The sequence below is a fragment of the Nanorana parkeri genome, unplaced genomic scaffold (genome assembly GCF_000935625.1).
Source record: "Nanorana parkeri isolate BGI_ZX_2015 unplaced genomic scaffold, ASM93562v1 scaffold287, whole genome shotgun sequence".
NCBI lineage: Eukaryota > Metazoa > Chordata > Amphibia > Anura > Dicroglossidae > Nanorana > Nanorana parkeri.
Window position 1 is genome coordinate 926700 of NW_017306555.1, and position 24231 is coordinate 950930.

Below are 24231 nucleotides of genomic sequence, written 5' to 3' on the forward strand. Positions count from 1 at the left end.
GTGAGAGTGTATATATGAAATTGGTGAGGGTGATTGATATACACTAATTTATATTTATAAATTAGTACACATAAATAATGTCATACCTACACCCGCTGATAATCGCAGAGAGAAGACATTTTATCATATACTCTATTTATGCTTCTTTAAGCCAATATTTAATTGGCCAATATTTAATTGGTTTATAATTCTACAAAGGAGTGATATAGTGAACTTACCGCAAAGTTATTATTAGTCTTTCCGGTGGTGAAATGCTGTCTCGCATAAAGGTGTCCTGACGTTCCAACTTTACCAGCAGCAATCCGAGTAACTCGTCAAAACTGTAAATAGATATATATATATATATAGGTTTGTCGGCACTACTAGCAAATACATGAACAACATATACATATATTCCATTACAAACAATGATGCCACGTACATGGGACAGAACAACAATAAGCATAACAATTGTTTATGTACTAACCTATTTATGGACATGCGGGTAAAACTGAAGAACTTGTCCTCATGTCCACGGAGTGTCTGATACATGGCCCAAAACTGACCTCTTTCTTCACGGTTGGCTATTACCGGATGGACCCAGAAACGTCGCCTGCGATCCCTCCTTCTCCACAATGTAATTAAGCGCAGTGCTGCAACGACTGCTGCAGTCCTTCTTTTTGTCAGCTCCATAATCAATCCAAAATCACAACTCTCACAACTCTTTTCTGCACAACAGACACCGCAGGGTCTTTTGCATACAGGAAAGGGAAATGCAGAAAATGCTCAGGAAGTCTTTTTCATTGGACGCTTGCGGAAAGACAGGAATTCTTTTTCATTGGAAACCTCTGTTGTCGCTCCAAAAAGCGCTCCAAAACGCGCATGCGTCGCACGTTTACAATGTACAAAAACGCGCTAAAATCGCGCTTTAAAACGCGCAAAACGCCAGTAGGAAAACGCGCATATGACGCGCTTATGAAAAACGCCCAGGTGTGAATGGGCTGTAAGAACTTGTTTTATTTTTGTGTCCCAGCCAGAGAGAGCCTTAATTTCCTGTACAGTCACCAGGACACATGTGAAGGGCTTTGTACGTACACACACACACACACACACACACCAAATTGCCTTAAGAGGCCTAGGACAGTCTGGTGCTTGTAGTTCTTCAAAAGCTGCAGGACCTAGATTGGGCATGGCTCAGACAAATAGGCCTATGCAGTGCCATTTGTTTTATATCAATAGCAGGAACATTAAAGGCCTCAATCCAGTACAGGCTGGAATAATAAGGCAGGAGAAATACAATTGATGCAATGCCTGAATGTGAAAGGTGCAGATGGCAATGTCTTTAAAATTAAGACAGATGAAAAAAATGTAATAAAATCAGGAGCCGACATAGAAAGCAGCATTACGTTCTAAATATTCTTGAGAAGCTGTAAAATATGACAAATGGAGCTGCAATCAGCCAAGGCACGGAGAGAGAAGGGGGAGAGAGTCATGTATTTAATAAGCATTCAGAACACCACATATACATCCTGTGTTTCCTAAAATCGTCTCACTTCCAGAGCCTTTTTTTGTTGTAATTCTAGACTATAATTGGCCTGCCAGGGAAAGCGACTTTGGAAAGGACTGACAATCATAAGCACAAGGAGGTTAAAGATAGAAATACCTAAATGATGTACTGTAATGATCTCCTTGATGTTTTGTTTTACATGTCTCGGAGAAGCTTTGCAGTGTGTATGTGCTGGAGATAGGAGGAGAGCCACTTAATTATCTACACGCTGCCAATTCAAGCTGACAGGTACACTGCTGCAATTGGCTCAGTTAAGCAGCACACATTGTCCAAAAATCAGCCTCTGAAATATGGAGGAAAATGCTGAGAAACAAGGGTGCGAGGACTTTTTACCTCCACAAAGACTGTACATCTAAGTCTTTCCATGACTGGTACAATTTTCCCCCCCCCCCGTTGTGGAACAGAAATGACCTGTGTTGTCAACCCTGGAAACCGAGGTCCTGTGTGCTAGTTTAGCATTTCAGTGTAACTGGAAACTCCCCATCTGTTTCAGATGCACTAAAAAGTCCCCTTTAACATCAAGCTCAGTGGGACTCCAGGCTGCTGCTATTGGCATTGCAAGATCTGTACAGACCGACCATTAGGAAACAGTTGTGTCTCATACGGTTATCAGAGGCATGGAGATACTATATTTTCAGCAGCATGCGTTTACAGTTCATGTGCCTGCTAGTGGTAGTAGATTGGGGAATGGTTAAATTAGAGGTGGAAATCCTACTACGGACATATATCTCTTAATGACCACATCCAGGATTTGCCAAGAAAACATTTATGTTAGTAAATCTGCCTGTTCCTTTTCTTACCTTTTGTAGAAAAAAAGCCATAAAAAACACAAAACTCTCCTGGATACAATGGTAAAAATGACCTTTGGACTAATTCAAAGGTACCGAGTAAGAGGACTTTCACTTTAGAAGCTATGCCTAAAAATGCAAACCGTGAACAAAGGTCTAGTCACCAGTACTGCCTGCTGGTCTTTTTACTGGTATCCATGTCAGACGTGATTGGGATTAAAGAAGCAGCAGGAGATGTGCAGAAAGGGCAGCTCCACAGAAGTGGAGGCTGAAGCAGGGAGATGCTTACTGCAGGTCTTCAGGTACAGCTTGCTCTCCAGTAAGGACAGCAGTGAATAGCACAGTAGTGACAACATAAAAACTCACTCCAAATCTAGTAAGGCTAAGCAGCAGTGCCTTAGATTTCAAACTGTAGATATATAGCTATTAGGCTGAATGCAATGGACTGTCTAGGCAGAGGACATGCTCAGATAGTTTTTCAGGAGTAATTCAAGACAAAAAAGTACAATTTTCAGTGTAATGCTAGGGAACAACATTTCTAGGCATTCCTTCAAGTGACATTAAAGTCAAAATTCCTCCCCCCAATGTTATTTTAAAGACTTACTTGTTCTCTCTGAAGAGGCGATTAACGGGAGGACATGATCACCATGTACAAATACATAAATGGTCCATATAGTGAGCTTGGTGCCAAATTATTTACTTTAAGGTCACTGCAAAGGACAAGGGGGTACTCTTTGTGTCTGGAGGAAAAGAGGTTTAACCTTTGCATATGGAAAGGATTCTTCACAGTTAGAGCTGTGAAAATGTGGAATAGACTCCCCCAGGAGCTAGTTCTAGCGAGCTGTTAATTTTTTATTTTTTTTAAATCTGGATGTGTTCCTAAATGCACAGAATATTACTGGATATTGAGTTCTTATAGGTATATTAAGCATCAGAGATTGTTGATCCAGGGAAGATTGCCTTATGGGATCAGGAAGGAATTTTTTCCCCCTATTGGAGCATATTGAACCATTCTTTTGTAGGGGGTCTTTTTTGCCTTCCTTTGGATCAACAGTGGGTAATTGGGGGTATAGTGTTCTGTTTAGGCTTTTCTTTTTTTTCTCATATCTCTATAGGTTGAACTCCATGGACTTGTGTCTTTTTTCAACCTGACTATGTAACTTACCTTAAATGATGCCTCTTGATCCGATCACCTTCTTTCCAGTAGTTTTCGGGAGTCCCCCCAGCACTGGTGCCGGTCTCTGATCGCTGCGCTGACTGCTGGGTCTTCTGCATCCCACAGTGTCTGTCCACGGCTGCGTGCATTCACCTGCACTGGGTCTCTTCTGCCGGCCGAAGATTTCTACTGCACATGCGCCCGCCCCATCCTCCTGCACAGCCACTGAAGAATCTTCAGACAGGAGCGAGCGGCGGATTCACAGGTAAGCATTTACCTATTTGGTAACTTTTATATTTTGAATGTTTTTGCATATATCTACTGCTTGCTATACGATACATGTAAAAACAAAAGTGACTTTAATACCACTTTAAAGCAAAGTACATCTTCAACTTTTTGATTTCAGGTTCACTTGAAAGCTCTACAGAGAAATGAAAGCTTTTTCTCATCTAATGCTGCATCAGAAAGATACTGCTGCTTATTACTGACACAAGCCTAGCTTGTGCTAAACCCAAAAGCCATGTCTGAGACGCAGGCTGCTGTTAATGGCACCAACCAAGGGCAGACAGGAGATCAAAGAACAGTGCATTTTGCCATAGAACACGCCGTTTATCTTCGGAGAACTGAAGGGCATCATTCACTACGTGATTATTAGCTTGATGCATGTTTCTCTGCTCATCTCCATCTGTTATCCACACAGAACGCACTGAGACAAAGCCGCTTCCAATTTGGTCTCCTGCTGCAGTGCTGAGATCCAGACGAGATTTACAGCAGTTCCATCACATCAAAGTGCTAGCCTCTATTTCTGGATGACCTGGGCTTCTAATCACACGCTAACTCGTTTAAGCTCTCTAGCTACCAGAGTCTTGTGTCTAACCGACCAGTCTGATTCTCAAGCGTCCATTTTCTCTAAATCTCATTCCGTGCTACCTCTTACTAATGGGAGAAAACAGGCAATATTTCTTAATTCTGTCAACAGACAGTGTCACAGAAAAATAATGAGTATTTAGGTATCCATTTCAAGGCCTGCCCTATTCCTTTGTGACAATGACATCTTTTTGTTCTCATGAAATATCTAACAATTATCAGTAGCAATGTGACCATTTGAAAAGGACACAAGATAATTGGGGCTGTGTCAGCAGTCGATTGAGTATGAAGATGCTCTTAGGAATTTCCCAACATAGTAAAAAATCTTAACTGACCCTCAGTTAAGGAGTGCTTCTCATGCGGCACTTGAGTTGACTAAAACATGCGGAATGATTCAGCAACGATCATCACACAGTTGTGTTAAAGATTGTTTCATACATGTGTAAACAAGATATGGGCCATTATATCTATATTGCCAGAAGTATTGGCACGCCTGCCTTTACACACACATGAACTTTAATGGCATCCCAGTCTTAGTCCGTAGGGTTCAATATTGAGTTGGCCCACCCTTTGCAGCTAGAACAGCTTCAATTCTTCTGGGAAGGCGTCCACAAGGTTTAGGACTGTGTCTCTGGGAATCTTTGACCATTCTTCCAGAAGAGCATTTGTGAGGTCAGGTACTGATGTTGGACAAGGCGGCCTGCCTCACAGTCTCCGCTCAAATTAATCCAAAAGGTGTTCTATCGGGTTAAGGTCAGGACTCTGTGCAGGCCAGTCAATTTCCTAGACTCCAAATTCGCTCATTCATGTCTTTATGGACCTTGCTTTGTGCACTGGGACGCAGTCATGTTGGAGCAGGAAGGGGCCATCCCCAAACTGGTCTGACAAAGTTGGGAGCATGAAATTGTCCAAAATGTCTTGGTATGCTGATGCCTTAAGAGTTCCCTTCACTGGAACTAAGGGGCCAAGCCCAACTCCTGAAAGACAACCCCACACTATAATCCCCCCTCCACCAAACTTTAAACTTGGCACAATGCAGTCAGGCAAGTACCGTTCTCCTGGCATCCGCCAAACCCAGACACGTCCATCAGATTGCCAGAGAAGCGTGATTCATCACTCCAGAGAACACGTCTCCACTTCTCTAGAGTCCAGTGGCAGCGTGCTTTACACCACGGCATCCGACGCTTTGCATTGCACTTGGTGATGTAAGGCTTGGATGCAGCTGCTCGGCCATGGAAACCCATTCCATGAAGCTCTTTACGCACTGTTGTTGTGCCAATCTGAAGGCCATGCGAAGTTTGGAGGTCTGTAGCTATTGACTCTGCAGACAGTTGGCGACTTCTGCGCACTTCAGCATGTGCTGACCCCGCTCTGTCATTATACGTGGCCTACCACTTCGGGGCTGGGTTGCTGCTGTTCCCAGTTGCTTCTACTTTGTTATAATACCACTAACTGTTGACCGTGGAATATTTAGTAGCAAGGAAATTTCACGGAACACCTGAATCCAATTATTTGGAGCAGTGTCCCAATACTGTTGGCAATATAGCGTATCTATATTCACAATGGATTCAAACAAAGCAAATTCTTAGGGTCACCCTGAACCCCAACGAGAACAAAGTCAGGCCCACATTAAATTAAATTGGAACTACTGCCTCCCATTAAACAAATATGCCGAGTCAATTATACATGCATATGTACTTACAGCAGGGCTGGGCAAATCCCAGGAAGCGATGTCGCCAATGCTTCCTACAAATTACAGCTGGTGCCTAACTTCTGAGGTTTACTCTAGTTATTGTCAATGGAGCTGGCTCCTAAACATACACCTGCTGGCTTCTGCATCAAGGTGCCCACACACCTTGCGATAATCGTGCGATAATCGCGGGAAATCCCGCGATCGTACGATTATCGCAAGGTGTGTGAAAGGCGTGCGACCTCTGCTACTGTAAGGTCGCACAACTTTTATCTTAGTAACATGTTCGAAAACCAGCCGAACATCGTACGATTTTCGGCTGGTTTGTGGCATGTTCGCAAAATAAAAGCCGCACGGGCCGGTGTGCGCAAGCGCACACTGCTCGTTTAGCATTGTGGTCATCGGAAGCCCGCCCCTAAGCTGGGCGGGGTTGCGATCATCGCAAGTACGATCTGCCTGTCCAAGATACGTTTTTTTTAATTACCTTACAACCATCGCAAGACAAAAGTCTTGCGATGGTTGTAAGGTGTGTGCCCAGCATTAGACAGACTGGCTCCTAAATTTCATATTAATTTGCCCACCCCTGATTAACACAGATTTCTCTTAGTCACCCTACAGCAATATCTGTTAAAGTATCTATACTCAAACCTTTGTTTAGTTTTGAATAGAATGAGGAAAGGTTAGAAGACCTGCCATGTTTTACTGCTACCTGGTGCTCCATTACAGAGATTTACCTCAACTTTCTGTTGACAAGGTTTTACCAGACAAGACGCATGTATATTAGGAAATAAGAAGCATACAGACATATCCAGATGAAACAAAAAAAGATGAAAAAAGAACCCTTGAAGACTTCATTAGCAAACATAGAAAAACAAAATCTAATGAAACAAAAAACACAAACAAAGCCTCTGCTTTTATCCGGCATGCTTTTCTTCCTCAGGACCTATGTGGATATGCAAAAAAAAAAAGCCATTCGCAGGATCAACCTCTATTGATCAGCCTCAAAGTGAGAGAGCAGCTCTCCATCTGTCAAGTTTTAAACTGCTTCAATCTCACAAAGACGGCTGAACAATACCTGCCAGACAGCCCCATTCACGGGGCATGTGAGAGCAGCACATCTTCACCTATACAAGAGGTTTGTGAAGTATTTTATTTCAGCTATTATACGACAGTGTAACAGGCGGCATTGTTCTGTCCCAGAAAGGAGGGGAGCCTGTGTTCTGCAGAGACTGTGCAGGATGGCTTACCCTTGTTAACACTATGCAATGATGTTGGCTGCATGTACATGATTACCAGCAGCTCAGAAGGGGAGAGGATCACTGGCCTACATAAAGAGCCAAGAAACACTTCTCATACACAAAGCTGGATGCCTCCCACTGGCAAGAGCTTTGTTCTATCTAAACACTTTAGACAGAGTTTTACACACCCAATTACGTGCCATAATTTCATGGGTGTCACTCAGATGTGGCGGTGGCGGCCTCCATTTTCCTGGGAACGGCTCCTGCTCAGTCTCGAGGGAGACCGGAAACACTTCTCGACCACAAAATGGCTGTCGGGCAGAGCGCATTTCCTGCCGATAAACCGTGTTCTCACAAGGGACAGGTGCGCGCTGTGCAAATCAAACAATGGTAAGCCGCTGTATACGCCGCAGAACTGTAATAAAGCTTCAGAGGGCAAATAACTGACACTTTGATAACACATGCCTTATCTTTGCAGTTTGATTCTTGATGCAGTAACTATTTGTATCCTGATAAGAGGTAATAACACCTAGAAGAAATTGGCTGCTCAGTATTTTTTTTTTTTGCTGTGCTAGCACATACACAGGCCAGATGTGTAGCCGGCCAGCGTGCAGTTTCTCGGTCCATGACCAAGTGCCCGACTTTTTAGAGGCGGTGACACCAAAATGACCGTCATTTTGGTGTCACCGGGTGCGGGCCGCAACCCCCTTGTGACACCACTGGGTGCATGACCAGTGCTGTGTGAGCCACCTTAACAGTGATAGCAGCAGCCCGTCAGAATAAAATGGCTGTTTAACTCTATAATGACATTTTCATGCGCAACAAAATTGTCAAAGCTGGTGCTAAGAAGCCGCACTTTGTTAGCAACGCCGCAGGCAAAAAAACCTGGCTCCAGGCCTAAACCTGGACTTTCATTAAAAGCAATCCTGCGGCCCTATGCTTTTAAACTCCATTGTTTCACTATAACGCTGATCCTTGCTGAATGCTAATGAGTTTCTCTAGCATGCAGCTGCAAAAATCATCGCTGTAATATGGCATAACGGGGCCACAAAAAAAATATAAAAGACATGCCCATTTCCCTCCCAGAGCAATCCCTGGAAATCTTGCTTCTTTCTGGCAGGCCTGTCCTTTCTCAGCTGGTGCGGCTGTCATAAGGAATAGAAGGCAATATCTGGAATGAAGACAAACACATGGGTCAATGACAGAAGAGAGCCAATAGCTGTCAAGGCAGGAGCCAAATTCCTGTATTTCAATCTAACAATGTCGCCTCAGCTCGTGACCTCACAGGCAGGACAATCGGGGAAAAGCAGGAGGCCCTGGTATCTCGGGAAAGGCTGATAACGGGTTAACGGTGATAGAAGAACAGAGCACAAGTGAGAAATAGAGGTTATAACCTCATCTGCCAGGAAGGCAGGATGATACACCAAGCCTCAGTTCAGGACAATGAGCACAAAGGAAGCATTGATATAAACTCAGCTGGCAGAGAATCATCCTCCCTAGTGTTGCTTCCTTACTCATTAACCCTGAGGGCCAATGAACATGTTTATAGAATATAAATATATATGAGTTATGGAGGGAACAGGCTAGGTCAGCTGACAGATGTACTGTGATCAGCAAATCAGAAGCGGCACAGCGTTATATTGCAGAGCTGCAAGTGAGGTTAACCCGTTTGAGGCTCCAGTCAAATGATGGTCTGCTGATTAGCAGCAAAGAGCACATGCAAAACATATGGCTCAGGCATTTTAATTAACCTTTCTACTACGCAATGCTTTAGCGCAGACAAGCTTTATTTATTTAGGCTTGAAGCACGCTTGCCTTTCCTGTGAAAAAACATTAGAATCACACAAGGCCATGCTGAAATATCCAAAACATGAAAAGACGGGAAGCTACCGCGGTGCAGTGCGAGGTCACCGGATATAGGCGCTGTGTTTTTCACCGACAATTATCCCTGTACATTGTCACAGAGCACTGTATCATGACTGGCCTTGGCTACAAGATCACTAAACAGGGCATGCTGCATACAAAAGGAGGTCAGAGATCAGACAGCCCACGTCTACAGGCAGTCTATTACCCTTCATAGCCAATACAGTCGAGGCAGCCATTCTTTTGGCTTGGAGTTTCTCAAATCGGTGGTGCACGGCTCCTGGAGGTATACCTGAGAGGGTCAAAGGGCCCCTACCTGCTTTAGGGCTTGTTCACACCATGTCCAGATCATGTCCACACCAGAACAGTTTGTTCCCGAGCCAAAAGAGCATCCCAATGTATCCCTATGATATTTCTGGGCTCTGTTCACAGCATCGCAGTCCATTCTGGACCAGAAAAAAAAAAATACTGCTAGTTTCATTTTCTTTGGTCTGGAATGCATGGAAACGCATCAAAAATGCATAAAACACCTACAAATTCATGGACAGGGCCCTCCTTACCATCTTGTCTTGAATTGTATTGTGATTGTAATGTCTTCCTTATATTGTAAAGCGCTGTACAAACTATTTGCGCTATAGAATCCTGTATAATAATACAAATCCACTGGATTGCACATGTAAGCCCATTTTAAGCCAAAAAAAAAAAACGCAACAAAAACATGGCAAACCGCAATACTACATGTCCTAGATCTGGTCCGGAATATGGCGTGAACCTGGCCTCAAGGGCTTGTTCACACCATGTGCAAACCAAAACAGATTGCTCACGGACCAAAAAAGCTTTCCAATGTACCCTATGGTATTTCTGGGCTCTGTTCACACCAGCGCAGTCCATTCCAGACCAGACAAAAAAATACTGCTCGTCTCATTTTCTCTGGTCTGGAATGCTGTGGGACACATGGAAACGCATCAAAACCACATTGGACTGCACCTAAAAGCTCATGTTAAGCTTTATTAAAAAAAAATTAAAAAAAACATGCTACGGAACGCTGCAAAATCGCGGTAAAAATACACTGTTTGTAGATCTGGTCGAGACATGATGTGAAGATATACAGCAAGTGACCAGTCAGCTAGAAGGCACGGCCCTGGCTTCTCAAATAATATATGTGAATGCTTAGCTAAGTGTTTGTTTATGCCATGAAGAGGCAGCATGAGGGAGGAAATGCATTAGCAAGGCAAAGCTTACACAGGAATCTCAAGTAACCTGGTGTCAGATTGTGGAGGCAGAGGAGCGGTACAATCATACATTGAGGGGAATTCATCAACACAGGAGCAAACAGAATCTGGAGCAGTTGCCCAACCAGTCACCTTCTCTCGTCAGTTTGTTCAGTTAAGATTTGAAAATGAAAGAGAGAAGCTGATTGGTTGCAGTGCACAGGTGCTCCAGATTTTGATAAATTCCCTTCATGGGAGGGAATTTATCAAAACTGGAGCAATTGTGCGTGGCAACCAATCAGCTTCTCTCTTCAGTTTGTTCAGGTAACATTTAAAAAAATGAAACAGAGAAGCTGATTGGGTGCGGTGCACAGCTGCTCCAGTTTTGATGAATTGCCTTCATAGTTTTTTATATTACATTTATGTTTTATATGTTTTCCCTTACGTTAGGCATGGCTATTGGGCACCACTTGCAGTACTGCCATCTGGTGGCTACTGTGTACATCATAAAAAAAACACTATACAAAAGATACAAAGACAGCTCAATAAACGTATACATGAAATGGTTGCTCCCCTTTCATTTGATCATCTACCAGCTCGCAGATGCCCTTTGTGTGATTTATATACCTAGGCTACATAGGCTTCAGCAAAACATTGCAGTGTATAGAGAAATAATTGCATGACAGCTCAACCAACATTTATCCCCAAAATATGCATCATGGCGTCCTACCTTGCATAAAGATTTAATGTAAAATATTGCTGGCAGCTTATCTGTGCACTTTACATAAGTAACATTTATATGCATACAGTGCAAATGTACTTTACTGGCCACAGCCGCCGATACTCAGGGCCGACATGTAAACCCCTGTCACTTAGCATCCTTGGTTGCTTATTTGCTTAGCCAACTCATTCCATCACAACCTATACAGATTAGTCAGTAATTACACCACGGGCAGAGCAGAATGGGGACTTGGAAACCTTTAGAATAATCAGGTAAAGAATAATCTATAATCCCCTGTGTCCTGGAATGTAATAAATTACTTCCACCACTGTGGTGAAGGCAAAACTGGCAGTAAGCGCAGTATGCCATTAAATGTGGGTTAAAGGTGTGCAAAGTGAATCCAGCCAGTATGACAATAGCACAAACCCATGGGTAATCTCTAGGCTGCTTGTACAGAAATTACAGACAATTGCAGAGCAATACGTTTATGTTGCTACACTGATCAGAGCTTTGCTTTCCTCCTGACGCAGGGGACAAACATTGCTGCCATATCACGCCAAGCTATCTGCTATTCCGGCTGATGGTGGAAATCAATAGCCCCTGGTGGGAAGGGTGGAAGCAGAGCTGCTAGTGGATAACCTGCTATAAATCAATTTGTTGCCATGGTGAGGTAGAGTTTTCAGAAGAGGGAGTAAGTGGGGTAAAGGGAGACATGCATCCGCTACAAGAAACAACAGGTTACAAAAACAAGTCAGCTGCAACTGATGAAAGCAAAATGAAATCTGTGCTGGATGATCACTGTGCTGCCGGTAATGGATCTGTGTTTAACAGTTTAGCAAAAAACCCCGACCATTTTACACAGTGCTATATTCTTCATAGGAAGGAAAGAATCTAGACTGGCTTAGAGGCAAGCAGGGCCTGTTATGGTGCAGTATTGGGTAAGGAAATCCTTGGTGGTGATTTAACGCAGATAGGACTCGAAACCTTGCCACCAGCATTATCTTCAAATATGTCTACAGCCTTTTTTTTAAAATTGTGGATGGATTGGGGATTTGTTCTTACTAATATCAGGTCTGTATTGCTGTCCATGTCATTGCTGGGGAGATTCATCCAATTTGTCCTGGTGACCACTCTCACTGCAAAAGAGTGTGATGGCAAAACCAATATACTGCAGTTGTCACCAGAACAGGAGGGGATGTTCGATGTCACCGAAACAGATATCCATCTAAAAATATGTTTCTCTTCAACTTGGAAAGATTTTCTACTCAATTCTTGTTGCGACTTAGACAGGAAGCAATGGGAAATCTACCCATGAAAAATTAAAAATAAAGATCTTAACGCAAGCTTTAAATATTCCCTGCTATATAAAAAGAGATAAAAAAGGTTTTGTCTTTAAAGTGGAACTTTACCCATATCTTCAAAACAACAAAGTAACCTTTACAAAGGTTTAGTAATGCCAATCTGCAAACAGATAAACCTAGATAATTGACAGCTTTTTAATTTTTGCATTCCTTATTTTTCCTTTTCTTCCCCAGTCTTGTGGCCATTCTAACTAGCGGCAGGTTACTAGATCTCCCTTTACTTCCCGGAACTCTGGCACATGTGACTAGGACATATGTCAATGCACATCCTCTCAGGGGAGAAAAATGCCTTTCCCCTGAGATCTCATGAGATTACACAAGATTTTCCAGAAATACTCTGCTAATGTGACCTTCCCAGAATGCAATGCTTGGGCACAATACATCATTTGTGCCAAAGTGGACCAGGAAGTAGGAAAAAATAAAATTGTAAGTAAAATAAAAATATATTTGTTTAGCTAATGAATGTAATATGAATCAGCATGCAGAGCTGTATGCTGATGTGATTTTTAGTCAAAGGGGGTAAAGGTCCACTTTAACAATGCTTTTTTAAGGGAAGGGTTTTTAAAAAAAAATTTATAAAGCGAAACTGTTACCGTGTATAATTCATTTTCTGCTGTCACTTAACACCATGTCCTGTTCCCATATCTTCAGAGTAGCCCTTCAAACCCATCCATCAGTGCTCAAACAGAAAGCCTAAATTTAGCAAAGATGGAGCTCTGCCAACTATTAAATGGGGTGCGTCTATTGGATACTATATTCAAGGCAGCTTGTGTGGTAACCCTAGCAGGATTTGGGGGATTCTGGGCTACACAAAATATAATTTAGCCCTAATTACAGGCATAAACAGTCATCCTATAATGCCTGCTCTAAAGTGATATTATCCATCAATGCAATGATATACTGTGACAGGTTCTCTTTACACACATACAGACGAGGCGAAATCTGCCACATCATGTATTATGCAACGGAATTGTTTCAACTGAAAGCTGCAACATCATCTTTGTTGAAGGTAAATTATTGATCTTAAGCAGAAGTGAAACAAAGCACTACTTATGAAAAAAGGTTATGATATTGGTTCTGCCCAGTCCACTACCAAGGCAGGCAAACCACCATGCTATCATTTCAACTGGCCAACAGTTAAGATCTGAAAAGCTTTCCTACAGAAATATTTCTGGGATAGTTACACAGGTTGGGAAAGGGGGCATGGAACACCTCTATGGGCTACAGAACCTGTAAATATAAAGTACAACCAGACAAGTTAAAGCTGAACTATGGTATGGGGTCAGGGTTTTTCCCCATAGTTCCCCTTAGGGTAACGGGAGGACACAAACTAGCATCCTCCCGTCACCCTAAGCTCAGTATACTGAGACACTGCAGCTGAAGCGGATCCCGACAATTATGTCTGGATCCGCCCAGCTGCGTGAGTGACAGCTGGCTCTGCCTATCTAGAGGCAGAGCCAGCTGGACCCGCCCCCTCCCCCGTCCGTTCCGCTAGTCAGGGCTGGAGGATCGGAGCGGGGGGAATCCAGCCACTCCCCTGTCACGGCAGAGAGCTGTGACAGGATCAAGAAGTGAGCGAACGCCGGTATGTGTTCGCTCACCTCCCGATCTACTGAGCCGACCTGTGACAGTCTGTGTCACAGGTCAGCTAGAACTATGAGGTGAGTGAAAAGCACTCACCTCATAGTTCTCCTTTAACATGAGGTGGGATAAAAGGAAGCAAAGAGCCCTCCACCGAACCACTGAGAAGCAGAATAGAGCCTTCTTAAACAACAAGGTATCTGTGTGTCTAACTTTTATAACAAATCCCAAAAAAAGGGATTATTTCTCATTTTAGGATAGTAGATTGAGCCATGCAAATAAATGGAATTATGTGCCAGTGGCCAACCATACATTTATACTATTAGGCAGTAACTGTGCTGTAAACCAGTGGTTCTGGATGCACAGCTGGCTCAGGGGCATTAAGAAAATATTTTCCCCCATCCTATTTAAATTGAGGAATAAACCCTATTTGCTTAGGATGAGACATGCAGATACATTTTAAGGTAGTACTGTGATTTGAAATGGTATACTTAAGGACTTTTTGGGTGCTTTTAGTCCACCTCAATATAACCTGTCTGATTATACTTTCTCAAGGCCTATTTATGTGCTTTGCACTGCAAGCTTTGATAACCATCTCCTTGTAAACACTAAGCCATAAGGTACTCTCCAAGATTTTCATTACCAATATGAAAAGCTGTACAACGGTGGCAGCAGCAGCAGCAATCTCCGTCAAATCAATGACAGCATTCCATATCGCCAGTGATTGGCAGGCAAGCGCTCACAATGTACCAGAGCAGCCACAGGCGGCATAAATTGCTCACTATCAGAGGCTGGGCAAGCAAGTATTACTTCTGAATTCCCCAAGAGGCTGCTTGAGAAAGAGCAGAATCTCATCTGTGTAAGTATGTGTAACCTTTACGTGTTCCTCCAGAAACAGAGGGCTTAAAATTGCAAGCATCACTCCAGCCTCAGTGGGCTAAATATGTTATTTGTGTTAAGCTTGGCCTCACGCAGGGAGAAGGCCTGTGATGCTGGGAAGTACCGGGTAGGTAATGACACATGATGGTGAAGACAGTCATTTATTTTCTCTCTGGTACAAGCTGTTTCTGCATTTACATCACTTTAGTTATCCACAAAGCAAACTCCTGTCTGCTCAGGAGAACAACTAAATTGCTTTCATATGTTTGCCAGAAACATTTGTCTTCCATCAGACAAGAGCTGGACAACACTATGTACAATTCAGGAGTTTGGAAATGTTATTGTGGCCATAAAAAGCACAATATAGCAAACTGGTGCTCCCGAATTTGAGCATTGCTTGCTGTAAAATCGGCTTTTTCTCATCTCCTAGGGAGATAGAAAGCAGCAGTCAAAAGGTGCTTGTCGCACAATCCGCATCCCTCCGTATAAATGGCTGTCATAGGAAAGAATGGTGTGCGCTCCTCTGTCATGCAAGAATCCCTGTGGGTCCCAAGGCTCCGACTACTTCCTCCAAGTCCCATTTCCATTCTGGTTTCTCCACCCCAAGAGAGTCAGTGAAAGCTTTAAAGTGAAAGGGAAGATGTATAATGATCACAACAAGAAATCTGATTTCCAATAATGCTTCCTAAACATACAAACATTAGAACAGGAACCTCTGGTCAAATCTAATCTATAAAAAAAAGGTGGATTTTCCAACTCACTTTGGCCCCATCAAGACAAGGACATAGCTGAGCTCAGTCTATAAATATGTTCGCAGGAGCATAAGGAAAGTGAATAATGAGCATATGATATACGACACAGGAGCTACCTTAAACTGCATATACCTAACTTTTTGGTGGCCAGTTTCTCGATAAGCTTTGGCTTCAAATGTTCAACATACTCTGAAAGCATGCACACACTTCCAGGTATGTGAATAACTTTCTCCCCCACTGCTCCCCACAAGCTGCCGGAAAGGTAAGAATATGCAGCTTCTTCTATTTGCAGACAAGTTTTTAATTCTGACAGGGTCACTTTAATTTGTGCAATGGACTGCCCAATAACAAAGGGGTGTCTGCTGGTAAAAACAGACATAAACCTCTTACTGGTATTGCTACCATGCTAGCATTATTTACATTGGCTGTCCAATTCCCTATAAAGAAAATTCTAAAGTAGGGCTGCAACCAACAAATCGATTCACTCTCTGGCTTAAGCGATTCCAGTGCCATGTGCTTACAACACAATTATTTAAAAAACAAAATGTGAGGAAAAAAAAAGTCCTTTTCGGTTTTGGCCTGACAAATTCTGCTGTGGGAGGTGCATTGCAGTGCCATTCATTTCAACGGCACCCCAAACGCGCCTCCCACCCACAGTGTGATCGCCTGCACTGGAGCACATGGTACAGCAATGTCGTGCATTCCAGTGCAGTGCAATTGCAAACAAATTTGCATGCAGTTTTATGCTAAGGTAAACTTTGTTTGAAACACTATGTTTGTGTATTTAATTTTAAATTAAGGATGGTAATTTTTTTTTTTTTCGATCGAAAAAATAAATCTGCCAACTAATTGATTATGAAAATAATCATTAGTTGCAGCCCTAATTCTAAGAAGACATTATATTGTCCTCCAGCTACCCAGAGGTCACATATTACTGTTTGGAAAGCCAGACAATGTGTGTGTAACTAGCATTTTGAGGGGGGGGACAGACGGACATATCTGGCTCACTAATTTACGCTGTTCTAAGACCACAAAAGGGAAACGACCTGGGCTTTGAGGGCTCAATGCATGGCTTGTTCCCATTGTGCATGTGAGAACATACGGTAAAACCGATGTCACCAGCTCACCAGAAGAACTTGCAGGAAAAATGTGGATGGAGAAGTGTCAGGGTTTCCCAAATGTCCTATTGCAGTGACGAAGGGGTCATTATGTGGCTCTAAAATGTTGTATTCCCTTCGTACAAAATGAATGTTCTTCCTACGATTTGCTTTAGAGTGCTGGAGATACCGCTATGTTTTGGTTTTAATGCACTGAGGACCCATTTAAAATGAATGAGTAGCCTTAATGCAACATTAACATGCACACATTATGAAGTGAACGAGCCCTTGCCAGCAGGAAGTCAGCCGTGCACTGGAAAAAGCCCTACCCCACCCCACCCCATATAATCCATCCACCCTTGTAAAAGTTTAACTTTTAAAACCGACAAACATATTTGCAAAGATTGTTATTAGTTGCATTATATAAACCAGCTCATAATTTAAGGTTTTACAGACCGGACCAGAAAGGATATAAACACAACCTACATGACATAATACCTTTTATTAGCTATAAATAAACTTGAAATAAATATTAGGAGCTTGTTTAAACATCATGAATCATTCCACCTATAGAACATGCTTATGTGTGGACGCAAAAGTGGGAGACGTTTTCAATCCTGTTTACTCAAATTCCACTGCACATCTAAAGCACAGCATGAAGATAATAAAGCTTAAATTTTATTGCATACACCAGCGTACAATCTATGTCACAAACTTAGATGTAAAATGCAATTTGCAGGGTTGCTATGAGCAATATATTCCCAAATGAGACCTGGGGACTATTAAAACTCTGCTTCATAAGCTTTAGCACCTGAATTGCTCACTGTAATTGGAGCAACGAAACTCACAATCGCACGGCTCTCATGCAATGGGCTCAGCAAAATCAATTTAGCTCCATAGGGGTTTTTCTGTGGAAACCAATCAACGCTCACTTCAAAAATCACAAAAAGCATTTAAGCCCAAGTCCATCTAACACTTTGTGTTGTTGTTTTAGACAGTATGGAGAAGGTTTGGTCAGGTTTTTATTGCCATCTGAATTCCCCTTAATTCATGATGTGCCACCAGCACAGTCAATGTAGTGAAATCTCTCCAAACAGCATATGATTTTTTTTTTTTATTTAAAAGGGGGACAGGTTAGAACCCAGCCACAATAACAACCAGACAATGGATCTAATGCGGGAGTTTTCCAAGATATAGAGACCTTGTCACCAAACCATGTCCAACCAGATAAACATACTGAGTAAAGGTACCAACATACCCATAAATCAGGCTGGTTGTAGTCTCAATTTTTCTTTCCTAGAGTGCATGAAAGACTTTATATTTTCAAGCATCTCAAGGAAGGTCAGAGGCTGTGACATACCCAGCTTTTCCCTCTCCTCATACCAGAGGTCCATCAAAGTCCAGGCAGCAGTCAGAGAGCATTGCATGACATGCAAAGGCTGTCAATGCCGATCACAGGAGAATTTGCCGGCTACTGCCAGGACCTCGACTGAAGTCAGGGCCAGGAGGGGAAGCAGCTGGGTCTCTGTGGACAGTATAGCCTCAGACACACTCGAAGTGTCGGAGATACTTAAAAATATAAAGTCAATTACTAGCATGACAAGAGAGCAGGACAAAGATAAAATACAGCCTGCCTTGTGTCTATAAGTACACTTACTTCCTATATTTATATGGGTATGAATGAGGTGGTGAAAGGGCTTCTTTAAAATCAGACTAGGAAAACCTTGTTTGTTTATTACCCATTTTTAATCCCAGATAAGTCAGCAGCAGAAGTATATGCAGCATGCATGCCCTGCCTCTCATCAAAGCCTTAGCTTGGTCACATGAGGTGATTATTCAGGTTTAGGGACTTTTTGGCTCACATAAATGCCTATAATGTCCTATAAACAACTTTTAGGATTTCCTTAGATCTGATCTGTTAGATCAGTAACAATGACCAGTTACTATGTAATGCAAGTGCCTTCTTAAACAAATGCTCCAACTGACACAGAGAGAAGACGGCAGACTACACAGTTACTGGTAAATTGCGCTGATCTAAAAGATCAAAATCTAAGAAAAAACAACTGGTGTGTGGAAAGCTTAATGATAAAATCAGCCACATTTATACTTTAGAAGCACATATCTGCAAGAATGTGCTCATAAACCACGGTGATAAACAACAGATATGGTAGGATATGACCCCTGACCACTTTTATGTAGCCAATGGTGCTGAAAGGGCAACCAGACTGAAGAATATAAACATCCATACAGTACACACAATACCCTGCTCCAGCCACATTTACGAGGCAGGTTTGCGAGGAAAGTAATGCTTTATTATAGAGATTGTTCAAACTATGCTATGTGCAGCCACATCTGTGCATACTTTGGGTGATTGAGTCATTTTCAGTGCTCTGTGTTTAGATTAAGTGAAGGGAAATATGAACGATTTATACCCAACACTATAGCTAAATAAACTGAAGCAATACCATGTGCTTCTTTAACTGCATTTATAACAAAGTGAACATGTCAGCCATTTTAAACCTTCAAGAGTAAAAGTCCTGTCCGAGAGAAAAAAGCTGCGCTAGCACATGCAGTTTGTTACCAGGGGAATTTTATGTTCCCTCCCTGGCTATTCATACATGTCTGCTGGAATCTACACTAGACGCATTGGTTCATGACTTCTACAACAGGGCCTGCAACATCCCAGGAGCCAACGAAAAAGAGAAAAAAAGCTTTAACATGCTAATGAAATCAAATGTTATTTTCATTTATATTAAAATGTGTAGCTTTTATTAAACCAACACCTGGTGATTCTGCCACGAAGGTCCCTGTTTGGGCATTCCCTGTTATAGGGTGACGATGCTCCCCATCTCCTAGTCTCCCAAGTTATCACCTTATCATAATCTCTACTGTTGTCACGATCAGGAAACCTGCCCTGAGAAATTATATGCAGCAGCTGCCAGAGCGCATGTAGACAGGAAGAGGCTGCAAATAGCCTACAAATGATCAGCAGCATAGAGGTCACAAAGGATGAACAAAAAAGTAAAAACTAGGGATGCACCGATATATCGGCCGCCGAATCATATCAGTCGAAAATGTCACTTTTGGCAAAATTTTTCTGCTGAAAAATGTCTCTCCTCCCCGCCGGGCGCTGCTCTGTGTCCCAGCAGGTAGGAGAGAAACTGTCACAGGAGGCCGAGCGCTGCGGGAGGAGAGCGATGTGAGCAGTCGGCGTCTCTCCTCCCACACTGCTCAGTCTCCTGACAGATTAGGAGAGCAGCCGTGTGGGCGGAGACAGTAAGTGAGGTCACAAGAGGCCGGGCGGCGGTGCGGGGGGAGGTGTAAGCTGTCAGATCAAGCTCTCCTCCCCGCACCGCTTGCTCAGCCTCCTGTGACAGCCAATCCAGGAAGGAAAGTGAGTACAAACACTCAGCAATCACTGTTTGCTGAGTGTTTGTAAATAATTGAGGACATAGTATGTATACCATGTTCCCAAATTATGAATGAATGGCAAGTGATCTACATCACCTCCTGTTCATTCATGATTGTGGATATGGTAAACATTCTATCTCCACATGTTATGAATGAACAGCAACACTCAGTATAGAGGATTCCTGTTCATTTATAACTGGGACTGCAGAAAATGAGATTGAGGACTCTGAATTCTCAAGTTCTTTTTCTATTTTAAAAGGGAAATATCTGGGGTCTGTTTAGACCCCTAATATTTCTCTAAGCCCCTAAAAGTAAAACATTAAAATTATTTAATAAAAGTAAATAAAAATATTTAAAAAAAATAAAAAGTTAATAAAAATTTCGGTGCACCTCTAGTAAAAACCTTATTTTATTTTCTTAAATGGCAATTGTTTATTAAACAACGTGCTTTAGCAACCATGCCATTCAGTTAGGGTTTACATCTACTGTAAGCTTGCACCTTTTTATATCTGAGCGTTCCCCCAGCTTGCTAAACTTGATGGAGCTGAACCGCCTCATTTCTCCTTAACAATATGTCCACACCTGCTTGCAGGATGTGATCATCTTGTTACAAGCCTAGAAGTGTTGGGATGAATTTAGCATTAAAAAAATATAATAAAACCCTTTGAATAATTTTTTTTTTTTTATTTCATTTTTACTAGCACGCTTGGCAATTTGTAAACATTTCCATAAAGCACTGCTTTAGAAATCCAATAAAGAGCTGTCATTACAAGCTGTGCAATTATGTTCTGTAGTGACTCACTAATGCCTTCGTATTCCTGAAGGTAGTATTTTCATTATAATACATACAACAAACAACTTTATTGCTACCATCCCCAGAGCGCACTCTGCAAAAGCCTCTTACCTCCTGGCTTGTACACCACGTCGTCTTCAGTGACGTAAGACGTGATCTCCCCATTTGTGGACCGTTCGTAACGGGACTTTTTCTTTGGCAGCTTTTTCTTGTTCTTGTTTTTGGAGGCCTCCTCTGCCGTCATGCCGCTGTTTTCATTGTCCTCGTCCTCACTGTGGTCGCTCTCGGCGTAGTTTTTGGCCCCGCCTTCCAGCGTGCAGCTCCGCCGTGGGCGAGAGTTCTCGCCGTCGCGGGTTTTATCTCGTTTTTCTCTCTCTCTGTCCCGGTCTCGATCCTTGTCTTTGTCTTTTTCTTTGTCGGCCGTCATGATTCGCCACGTGCCTTCTTCTGTCCTCTCACGGCTGGGCCTCCGTGAAAGGTAGACCGTGAGCCTGGGCTTCAGTCTTCTGAATGTATCACGCAGTTCCAGGAAAAATTGGACCACTCCAACAACCCCAGCGCTTCAGAAAACTCTGCACAAACAGAAGAGGAAAACAAGTCATAAATACCTTGTGAACAAGCCTTTAGCTTATAGCAACACGATATTACAAGGGAAATCGTCAGGTTGCAAGTGCTACATGATATCACTTTCTACATGTATCCTAGTCAATAGCCTTGACGCAACAGAGAAAATGCTTTTACTCCATCATTCTGCAACATTAAGGTCAGAAGGAAAAGTCAACCATGTTACCAGCTTATCGCAACAAAAGTATACATAATGTTTATTTTTAACTAAATACACGTTATCGAACCTGCCAAACATTCTAGGAACTGCTGTCATCCAGAAATTATGTAGTCCTTAAAAAGCCTCAAACTGCCGAGGATAAACATTAATTCAACCCACAAAATGCTCTTTTCCCTGGACAGAGATGATGGGACCACTAATTGGGAGAAAGTAAAAAAAATTGTGGTGATGAATGTTCACAAACTCCATTCTATCCGTCTGAGGGCTTCATTGGCTTACCTCTACACAGGCTATCCCCCTTCAGTCTATCATGAATGCTGCTGCTACACTCATCCACCTCACCAACCGCTCAGTCTCTGTCAATCCCTGCACTGGCTCCCATCCCGGCACTGGCTTCCAATAGCCCAAAGGATAAAATTCTAAATATTAACAACGACTTACAAAGCCATCCACAACTCTGCCCCCGGCTATATCTCAAACCTGGTCTTAAAGTATTACCCTAACCGTCCCCTCCGCTCTTCCAAAGACCTCCTGCTTTCCAGCTCCCTCGTCAACTCCTCCCATACTCGCCTCCAGGACTTCACTAGAGTCTCTCCCATCCTCTGGAACTCTTTACCCCAACTTGTCCGACTATCTCCCACTCTGACTCTTAAGACTCATCTCTTCAGGGAACCCTATCCCACCTCAACCTAACCACTCAACCATCATGTCCTCAAACAATTCTTCCCCACACAGCTACCTCCTCATGTATCACTTCACCCTCCCTTTTGGATTGTAAGCCCTCAGGGGCAGGGCCCTCCTTACCATCTTATCTTGAATTGTAATGTCTTCCTTATATTGTAAAGTGCTGCGCAAATTGTATATAAATCCTGTATAATAATAATAATAATACTGCAGCGGGTCATATTTATGGCCCTCCAGTTCAAGAAAATGTTTCTGTCATTCATTCCCCATATATAACTCAAGGAAAGGAAAAGTGGTCTTCCTTTATAAAATAGTCAGAGGAAGAGGCGATCAGCATTGCCCTTGACAGCCAGACCTTCCCTTTTATTCTTTCACAATGCTTAAGATGCTTCTTCCTTCAGACACAGATAAAACCCAGTGTGAAACTTACAATAACCAGGTGCTTATTCATTTTTAATCCGACCTCCATAATAGTGGGAAAATGGTCATGAACAAAATGCTCCCTAAAAGCAACTATTGCTATTCAAAAATATTGACATAGAAGCTCCCTGCAAAAGATGACTCTTTATGCTACCTCCAGCTTTATCTACAGTGCAATGTGTGGGATACCTGGCTCCCCACCATGCTAAGATCCCTCTGGCGGCTACTACACCATCACTGTATGCTGTAGTACCCTTGGAGCCAAGGATGGAAGAACACCACAGCAGGGGGCACAGGCATCAGACACGCTCAGAAAAGTCAGATACAGTGGAATAGGGATGTGCAGTCCATGCAAAACTGTCAGTGATATTTACATCCAGCCCCAATCAGCTGCAAACCAGGGCATTAGCCACCCTGTAGCTACATGTAACAAAGGGGCAGAGAATGCCCCGACCACAGCTGACTGGGCCGAGAGGGGGATGCGTCACTGACAGATTTGAGTGGACTTGGTGTGAGCCTGGATTGATCAGGTTTGGCCAAGGCCAAGCACATTGCTACTGATGATCCTGCTGGAGGCCATAGCTCTGCAAGACACCTAAATTAGGACGTACCGTCCACCAGAGGTAAATACTAAAAGTTTTCTTTTTTTTTTTTTTTTTGCAGGATGCTTCTTTTTCATTTTTGGGGGGGGGATAGTATCACTTGAAAGTAGTGTGTCTGAGATGACCACACTATGCAAAGCATGAATACTGCCAATCCATTTCACAATATTTATTGCTTAGTGACATCATGCAAGCATATTTATTCAGGCATCAAAAGACCATTACTTGGCTCAGAAATAGCAGCCAGAGGGGAAAAAAATGGAAAGATAATAAAAAGCAGTAATTCCCTAAAAAAGAAAAAAAAAAAAAAAAAGACAGCATCAAAGATATAACTGCCACTGTGTATTGGAACAGAGGAGAAAAAGTGTTCTTGTTGCCCAGGAACTATTCTTTGACGAGAAGAACAATGATTAGAGAAGCGCCTTCCAGGTCAAACATAAGCAATCAAAATCCGAACAGCTCACGGAGAATGAACTGTTTCCAGGTGATAGGGCTTTGATTGTAATGTAAACTAAGCAAAATGTCAATGGGCAGCCAACGGGCAGGCCCTTTCCTGACTACAAATTGTAACGCAAACATTTGCAATGATATTTTCACTTCAAATACAAAAACACAGCTTCCTCTCCTGCCTTCCTGTTGAAAGTCAATGAAGCTAAACAGACACGCAGACCTCCCTTATCTTGCCTGTGAAGCTTAGTGGGCTCTTTTTTTTTCCCTTTCCAAGACACATAGTCTTGGCATGTTTTGAAAATGATGAGCGGATCAGACAGACTGACAACCCGAACAA

General features: G+C 42.7%; 1 protein-coding gene across 2 annotated transcripts in view; it reads right to left on the reverse strand.

The window, feature by feature from the left end:
• The window catches only part of RERE (arginine-glutamic acid dipeptide repeats), a 337236-nt gene that overhangs the window by 153619 nt on the left and 159386 nt on the right, over window positions 1-24231 (reverse strand). For both annotated transcript variants that reach the window (XM_018557505.1, XM_018557504.1), the window contains exon 2: window positions 21066-21526. In XM_018557505.1, the coding sequence (XP_018413007.1) occupies window positions 21066-21381 (316 nt within the window). In that variant the 5' untranslated portion in view covers window positions 21382-21526. The remainder of the gene's footprint in view (window positions 1-21065; window positions 21527-24231) is intronic.